Here is a 9,280-nt window from a genome sequence, read left to right on the forward strand (position 1 = left end):
GAAAGGAACTTTCCAAGATTACAAATAAGAGGCATGAGATCATTTACCTTTAGATGACTTCTGCTCTGCAAAGAATTCTTTCTCTTATAGATATTTTTGAACAATTAATAACTGTTTCTTTCAGAAAATTAACAGCAGTGCTTTAAAACACCTCAAAAAGGAGCCTCATATCCTAGAACACAGTTTAGATAGAAAAACGTGCTTCTGTTTTTCATACTCTGTTACCACAGTTTCTTTCCTCAGGAAAAAAAAAAAAACTGCTATTAGCCAAAACGAATGCAGCCATTTCACAGCTTCATTTCCTGTCAAGTGAAGTGACGGTTCCGTATTCATCACTATATACTTCAGTTCAACAAATGCTTCAGAGGATGCCCAAGTAAGTAAATATTCTGCTGTTTTGTCTAGCACAAACCAATAATTAAGTTATTTAATACTGCAGAGCAAAACATTTAAGTCATGTTTTTAAAGTAACTACATAGCACTACAAAATAGAGTAGAAAACAGTCTGTCAGAAACGAATTGTCCAATATTGACTGCTAAATAAATGAAAAACCTACTTTTTTCCATTGTCATTGTCATGCTACGAGAATTCACTTACAGTGAGTGCAACATTTGTATACAAGCATTAGTTGCATTTTGTAGAAGTTACATGAAAACGATAAATGTAAAAGCTTTAATCTGAGCATACTGCATGTGGCCTAAGAGAATTTGTAGGGAGATAAAATGGTCTGTTGAGTCTTATTTGTAAAAATGTCTCTTTTTGGCAAGGTTCTCTAAGGACACCATGAGGACTACTCTTTGCACACTTGTCTTCCTCTTCTCTCTACCATGGAGTCTAAACGGCCATTTAACAACCAGCCATAAGAATATTGAGGTAACAAACACAGCAGAAAATGCATCAAGGCAGAGGGACTACACTATTGATTCTGGAACAGAAAACGTGGTTTCACTTTCAAGAAGTGTTCAGACGCAACACCTCACGAGTCACACAGAGCAGCAAGGTATCCGGCTGAGGACGACCAATGGTGAAGACGAGACATCAAGGACAAAGAGGAATGTACATTATGACACACACAACTTGACTACTGCGTCAACACACCCTGAAATGCAAATGCAGGACGAGGTAACTCTACAAAAGGAACAATTAAAACCAACAGAAAGTACCCGCAGACCACATACTACATCTCTTTTGCAGACAGAGAATGCTACAGAATTTAATGCCTCTGCTAAACCACCCAATGCCACAAGAGCAGGTGTTTCACCAGAAGAAAAGACAAGCAGTGGACTTTCTGAGACACAGGAAGCCACACAGGAAACACCTTCTACTTCTGATTTCACTGGACTCTATGATGTGCAAGCAAATAAAACAGCCATGGACAGCAACAAAACCAATACAAATAAAGATCTTCAAACAGCCCAACCCTCAATGGAGACTACAGACCAACCAAGCCCAATGACTCATGCCCACACTTCTGCAATAACAACTGTTACTGATTTCAACGGGACAGTAAGCACCAGTGGAGTGAAAACCACAGAGCGGAAAGAAGTCACAGACAAGTGGACAAGCACTCAAGGACCTGAGCTTGAGACTTCATCTATGACTAAGCCAAAAAAGACGTTGACCACCACTAAAAAGACCACCACAAAGCGAAGTCCACCTCCATCTAAAGACAACCAGCAAGCGAACCCAGGTCCTGCTGTGGCGGCTGTGATAGGCACCACTTTTGTCTTAATGCTCATAGCGATAATCTTTATCTTGGTAAGGAAGCGGAAAATGCAAAGAAGGCAGCTAGAAAATCCAGAGTGGGCCGGACCCTCGCCATTTCTGGATGGCGATGTTCAACCGAACTTGCCAAATATGGATGAATCCGAGACCATCAATAGACAAGGCTTCAACCAGATGTCCACTTCCAGATACCTCTCCCAACGGCTCTCAAAACACCTGACATTCGGGAGGAACACAAGTGAGGACGTTCTCATGGGGGACATCCTGCAAGGAAGCACGTTTGGCAGACAAAATCCAGATGAGGTCCAAGCTCCCAATGGGAACCCGACAACTGCTCAAGACTCAACTGAGACAGAAGAAAACAAAATCCAGGAAGGTCAAGCATCTGTGGACTCTTCCGACACCAAAACACCTGCGCCAGGAAGTGCGCAAGAACCTGTGATGGAGAACAAAGTATCAAAGCAGACTGATGACCTCACTCCATCTTTGTCTTCTGGCCCGGATACTGTAATTAAACCGCCTCCACCTTTAGTGTCTATAGATCTTGATTCCCTTTCAGAGGAAGCAGCTCCTTTGCAAACATCAGATGGTGGGATTGTTCCACCTGCTCCACCACTGCCATAATCTCATGTGACTATCTAAAAACCACCGAAACAAGACAACCAACACACTCATATTTGCTTTCTAAAAGTCAAACAAATTATGTAAACACGACTTGTTGACTTATCGAAACAAAAAGTTCAGGACATATTAAAGAGGTTGTTTTTTATTAGCCAACAGGCTTTAATTATTATGTTAATCATGATTTGCTCCTTGCCAAACAGTGGCTGCTCAATCTAGAGAGAATCTGATTGGACAAAAAGCTGTGTAGTCCAGGATGAATCATGCATATTCTTGGTCAGGGGTGTCTAATCATGCCCCTGGAGGGCCAATGTTCAGAAGAATTTAGCTTAAAACGGCTCCAACACACTTTCCTGGAAGTTCCTAGTGAGTCTGAAGACCTTGACCAACTGCTTCAGGTGTGTTTAATTAGGGTTGGTGCTAAATTCTGCAGGACCATGGCCCTCCAGGAACAAGTTTGGACACCCCACTTTTTGGTCAATTTTCACAGAAGACAGAGCCTGCATAATTTTAAAATTGCATATCTGCTTAAGGTTAGTTTAAGTACACCAGCATATAGCTGCTTCGAAGCTAATAACTAAAATGTCAATGCTTTTGTCATATTAGTACTTTAAAAAGCAACGTCTACAAGCTAATGTATGGCTAGCTCAGGCATAAAAGCCACAGAATGTCCAGTCTTTATTCTTATGCACTTAAATGTGTTTATGAGAAAGAGGGAATGTAACCACAATGCCCAGTTTGTGAATGAATTACTGCATTGCTATTGCAACTGGGAGCATGTCTGAGCTTCAAACTGAGAGGAACTGTCAGATGAACAGACCCAATTGCAGCTCACTCTAAAAATACAACGTTTTGCAACAACACGGTCTTGTGTCCTTCTTCCTTCAGCTATAAAACAAAAAGGGTAAATGCGAGTTGCAGGACTGTATGCTAATATGTTGCCTTACAAGCACCTTAAAATCTTTAGGGGCATCAGCTGTTAATATAATCTCTAAACAAAGCTGCTTTATCCCAAAAAGAAAATGTAAATATTACGACCAGTGAAACAACAGACACTCATTATACATTTACACTCCAAAATTAATGATTCACAAACTTCAGTGGAAAGATGCTGTTTAAACACTGTCAGACTACATTAAAATTATATTTAGTCAGCATTGAGAGAAAAATGAAGCGATTCAAGAACCTTTAACTGAAACGAACATCATGAAAATCATTATACAGCCGGTTCTCGGTTTCCAACCCTAACCTGCTCTGCCTAGGGATCAGAAAACTGAAGTACTACTACTGAGAAAGGTATGAAGTTAGTACAAGTAGTATACTGTGTGTCTTCTGCAGAATGATGAATGCAGGGCCTGTACACCACCTGCAGCAGAAGTGAGAGAGGAAATGTCATAGCTGAGTCAAATTGGGAAACAGACCACAAGACTATTTTCTGCCTTTTGATTTATTTTCAACAAAACTCACTTCATCCGTTGAGATTGATCCAGAGTTCGGTGGTTACATGAATGTCATTACTTTTAAACTTCTAGTTTGTGGGACGCCAACAACAACATTATTATTATTATCATCCAATTCAGACACCATACATTGGTAAAGCTATAGTACTTTTTTGTTAGGGTTATGATTAGTGGTCGACCGATATGGGTTTTTTGACAGCCGATACCGATATCTTGGAAAGCAGGGTGGCTGATGGCTGATATAAAGTCGATATAATTTTTTAAATTTTAATTTATATTTAAGAAATTTTAAATCATTTGAAAATGGATTAAAAATAATTGTGTAAAATAAACATACTTATACTTTAGAAGACAAAGCATTTTTCACAAATAAATTAATATTTATAAAAAATCTAATTAAAAAGGAAGTAAACATGGTAACCAACAGGGCACTCAGTATTCTGGGAAGTTTGTGTGAATCATTTCTTTTTTTTCTTTTTTTTTCAAATAAAGCCAAGGTAACACTCATTTTACATACAGCACGCAATGAAAACGACATGAATATGACAGTGGGCAACTGCATAAAGCACAGCATAATTTGAAATCACTAGTTTAAAGTTTGTCGATTGCGCGTCTCCAGTGAAGCTGAACTCTCCACCTGTCAGCATTCAATTTGCACGAATCGACCGTCACCCAGAGAACACGTGATCATGCAGGATACAAATGCACACTTCACAAGATCTCAACTAGATTCGACTAAGTCTGCAAGGTTTGTGAAATTAAATGTTCATTAGTCATTTAAAGATTTGTTTAAATGATATAAATGCGTGTTTGCTGAATGCTGACGGCAAATGTGAAAGTATTATAATGTTTGCCTTTCTATTACTAATAATATTAAAGCAATCGTTATAATACTATTTTAATTAATTTGTTTAACAGTTGTTTCTGATTATTAGATAGACTTATACCCATATTAGACAGAACTGAACGACGACAGCGAACAAGAGGGAGAATGTGAGCAGTGTGCGCTCGAGCACTGCGGCTGCCGTTCTCAGCACCGTAAAAATAAAAGTCCGCCGCGCCGTAAAAATAAAAGTCCCACCTTGAACACATCGCCAAACAGAAAAACGTATCGGCCAATGCCGATATTTGAAAAATGCCAAATATTGGCCTTGGCGATATATCGGTCGACCACTAGTTACTGATAAGGTTTTAATTTCCTGACAACATCCAGTTCTACCTGGTACTATTCACTGCTTCAGGCTTTCTGACTGAATAGCTCAAACCCTCACAAAACTTCACTGTGCTGCTATGCAGGTGTTCACACATTTGATTGGTGTTGCTATGCTGCTTCGCTCCATGGCTACATTCACACCTCATTGGTGCTCTTATATTGTGCACTTGCACATTGAGAACACAAGGGGAAAACAGGTGGGAGCCAAATGGAGCATGACAGACCACAGTAACACAGACCATCCCATATTTATATGTATAGATGTATAGTTACATAGATATAAAGAGTTGAAATATTAATACATCAAACAGAGTAAATTTCATACAAAATACTCTAAACTAACTAAACTAAAGGGGATACATCAACAAGATGAATGAAATTAATCTGAGAATTTACTCAAAGACCAATACTGAAATCCTCAGGAATTAAATTTAAAAACCTCAATCTAGAGCACAACAACAAAAACAGCTGTCACCTAAATGAGGACATGGCCGTAGAGGCACTTTAAACCACGTCGCCCTGTCTTCTGCATTTAGCTGCATCACACAGATATTAATTCAGCACCAAACGTTACCGTCGCAATGGAGCCGGGGTTCATTAATCAAAGCACTGGGCTGTCTCAGTAATGGGATATTTAAATATAGCATGTACACAGATCATGACATGCTACAGGAGAACAAAATGTGCGAGTATGAGAGAGATTGAGAGAGAAAAATCAGGGAGATGATTCGTTGGCGTGTGCAGATCCGGAATATAAAACAATGAAGTCAGCATCCACCCCCCGCCCCCAACTCATCAGCAGTAGTATGGGTCGACTCTGTGCTGCAATTTGCCACCTCCCCCTTCCCCACCATCCGATGATCATTCATCTCCCTCCCTTGGTCCCTCCTTTCTCTCTCGACCTCCTCTCACAGACATCCCTGATGCAAGTGCTGTAAGCAGGCAGCCAGCAGCAGCGGAGGCTATCCAGGGGTGCAAACACTCCGGATAACCATGCCTGGCAGAACGGAAAGGCAGGGAAACGGCAAAGAGAGGCTCTAAACCAAAGTAACTCTCAGCTGCCAATGAGAGGAAAAGGAGGGGGGTGGGTAGAAGAAGGGGAGCGAGAGCAAGAGCAAACACGGACAGAAGAGAAGACAGTGAAGACAAAACGTGGACCCTGCTGTCACACAAGACTGGGAAAACATATAAAACACAAAGCAACCTAAATCACTTTCTGCTGCTCTAGAAAAAGGGGGAACAGGAAAAGAGAGGTCAGAACGGACAACGACATGTTCACAAAGTAATGGAAAGGTAAGTAATACATGGCATTCAGACAAGAATAAGGAGCGTTTAACTCACACAAATAGGTTTATTAAATATGCTCAATCATAAAATCCAGAGAGATGTTAGATCACAGCGAGTCTGCAGTAGAGTGTTTTTACTCGTTTTTTTTATTATTATAAAAACAGGGACACCTCAATCAGAGCAGAAGATACTTTCCCCTATATACATTTCTGGCATGTGCACACACACTTTTTCCTAAGGCAAACATTAGGTTTTAGACTGTTCCTGCAAACACTGAACTTCAGATTGCTCTAATGGACTTACTAATGAATTTACTGAGGTAATACTAATGATTTGGCTTTAATATCATATTTAATATTTCCTGCATACTGACGTGGCAACCCAGCACACATGTAACTTTCTAGAACCGAGTGTGATATGATGTGCACAAGCACAAAGGTACTGTGCAAAGCTGTCCCCAACTGCCCCACAAATGAGGGGGTGGGGGTTCAGGATGTAGCCACTGCTACCAAGGCTAAATGCTAACATCTCACTGCTGCAGTATGGCAGGGTAGCTCCTGGCAGAGGCTCAAACTATTAGCACAGAGCCACTGAGAGAGAGAACTGAGCGGCTCAGTATGGGTGGTAACAGTGAGACCTGTTGTTAACCGTGCAATGGAGAGACAATGCTCAATAAATGAAAATGTCCTTATGTCATGCTGTCCGTACCTTGTTGATGCGATATACTGGGTGAATCAGGAGTGTGGGAAGAATCACCAAAATAAAGGGAGACATTAAGGCATGAGTTTTTGAAATGGCTGCTTATTTCCCCAAAAATAAGGTGTAATGGGTATGTCCTCCAAAAGTGGGGTGGGGTGGGGGGTGGGGGGTGAGGTAAGGGTGGTCGTTCTTCTAAAGAGTTCAAATGATTGCTACATCTCTCTGAGAACCTTTATAAGACCTAGCTATAAAGATAAGGTTGACAGAAACATAAGAACAATACTTAGGGTACACTAATACTTAGTAAGATACACTGCAAAATGGTAAATGATAATCATGTTTAAGATTTGTAAAAATTCCCTGGAAGATGAACTGACTTGTTTTATACAGTCATTAGTAGAAGGGCAGAGTCCCAACTCCTACTGGGAGTCTATCCTTCTACTAATCTCCATGATAAAGCTTTGGTGCATCTAAATAGCTTGGATGCTAATAAATTTTCCTTGGATAAAAGCAAAACCTAAAGAACAAGTTTATGACAAGTTTTCCTTTTTACAGGAAAGCCCACACCACACCTGCCTCCATGCCGACTAACCTGTTGCTCCTTCTTCTGTTCGGGGTGCGTGTGCTGGCCATTTGCCCGCCAATGTGCACCTGTAGCAGAGGCCATAGAGTGGTGGACTGCTCTGCACGAGGGTTAGCTATACTTCCTGACAGCCTGCAGCACAACATTCATTTCCTCAACTTGTCGCATAACCGACTCCAAGATCTCGATGGACTCCTCAACCATTTTGACCACTTAAGAACTCTGGACATCTCCTATAACCATCTGCACCACCTTCCTATTGGTCTGCCAAGAGCGCTTTGGGATATACGTGCCTCTGGAAACTACATCCGTCAATTGGAGAAGAACCATACGGCCTACCACTGGAACCTTCAGAAACTGGACTTGTCACTCAACTTGCTGGAACGTGTGGTCTTCATTAACAATACGTTGTCCAATCTCCAAGCTCTCAACCTTAGTCATAACAAATTCTGGACTGTCCCAACGAACATGCCCCACAATTTGGAGATGGTGGACCTCTCTCACAACTACTTGCTGCAGATCTTGCCTGGCTCATTGGATCGCCTTCCCAAACTGTCGATATTCTACCTACATGCTAATCATTTTACCTCGTTGAGCGATGGTGTCTTCAGTCGACTGGATGGACTGCAGCTCCTCACACTTGGAGACAACCCTTGGGCTTGTGAGGAAGAGGAGAATATAAACCATCTGCTGACTTGGATGCAACAGACCCCTGCAAAAATCTTGGGCTGTCCCTGCTACACCAGGCCCACATGTGGAGAAGCTCACCTGGCCACTAGGAGAACCTGGCACTCAGCCGCATTCACAGAGTCGCCTCTGGGTGCCGACGCTCGTCATCCTGGCCACCAAGCACCAATGCAGGCAGTTACATCTGGGTACCTGTCCAAGTCAGCCCAGTTGAATGTGGGTCAATATCCAAGCACTGTTAATACCTCTGGGCCAGGCGAGCAGGTACTGATTATGGGTGGGGGATTTCTCACGTCAACTCCACATAGCCTGTCCACACAGTTAAGCACAACAATCCGAACACGCAGCACCAAGAAGGTCCTTCCAGGCAGAGCTCACAGCACAAGCCATCAAGTCCACATATGCAGCTTTGAAACCACCATTTTGAGCCTTTTGTGTCCAGTTCTCATCCTCAGTGCTTGGTGATTCTGCATAACAATCTCTTGAACTAGACCTGCTGTCTTGAGCCTGAAAACAAAAAATCCACAAAGAATGCAAAACGAGAGACTTATCTCTTAGGTTTCCATTTTCACACTGTTCTGGCTACCTTCTTGAGAATTTTTCAACATATGCAATCTTGCCTGCTTCCAATAAACTTAGCATCTTCTACATAATGTAACTGAGTACTGTATGGCTACACATAACAACATCTAGACACGTATACAAGTACACCACAATTAGCAGTTTCTTAATGTGGAAAATTGAATTTTCTTTCCAGTGTTATGCTTGAGCATTGACAGAGATTTGTGCATTTCATTGTTTATATTATGTATTAAACTAAACACTTACAGTGTAAAGCTGATGTGTTCTATGAGTACAGACATGACTTTAACTGTTGAAGTAAGAATACAATTGGAAAACCCATGGTGTTTTACTACAACTACATAAAATAAAGTCAACAGGCCATGCAGCGAGTCTGGAAAATGCCAAATACTTAAAAACAGTAAAGCAGAGCTGATAGTCTC

General features: G+C 41.4%; 3 protein-coding genes across 4 annotated transcripts in view; 2 read left to right on the forward strand and 1 right to left on the reverse strand.

Annotated features, from left to right (window-relative positions):
- The window catches only part of nf1a (neurofibromin 1a), an 85,891-nt gene that overhangs the window by 22,554 nt on the left and 54,057 nt on the right, over positions 1-9,280 (reverse strand). The gene's annotated exons all lie outside the window — the stretch shown is intronic.
- On the forward strand, positions 739-2,516 carry evi2b (ecotropic viral integration site 2B). The gene has a single exon (XM_016478894.1). The coding sequence runs from the start codon at positions 785-787 to the stop codon at positions 2,348-2,350; it is 1,566 nt and encodes a 521-aa protein (XP_016334380.1). The 5' UTR covers positions 739-784; the 3' UTR covers positions 2,351-2,516.
- omg (oligodendrocyte myelin glycoprotein) lies at positions 5,928-8,793 on the forward strand. Its single transcript, XM_016478900.1, has 2 exons — positions 5,928-6,313; positions 7,562-8,793. Exons 1-2 carry the CDS (start codon positions 6,306-6,308, stop codon positions 8,739-8,741), a joined length of 1,188 nt encoding a protein of 395 aa, XP_016334386.1. The 5' UTR covers positions 5,928-6,305; the 3' UTR covers positions 8,742-8,793.

Source organism: Sinocyclocheilus anshuiensis, unplaced genomic scaffold (assembly GCF_001515605.1).
Source record: "Sinocyclocheilus anshuiensis isolate Anshui unplaced genomic scaffold, SAMN03320099.WGS_v1.1 scaffold1170, whole genome shotgun sequence".
Taxonomy (NCBI): Eukaryota; Metazoa; Chordata; class Actinopteri; order Cypriniformes; family Cyprinidae; genus Sinocyclocheilus; species Sinocyclocheilus anshuiensis.

What these genes read in the sequence shown, in the direction of transcription:
- evi2b (XM_016478894.1), top strand. Translation starts at nt 785, where the DNA reads ATGAGGACTACTCTTTGCACACTTGTCTTCCTCTTCTCTCTACCATGG.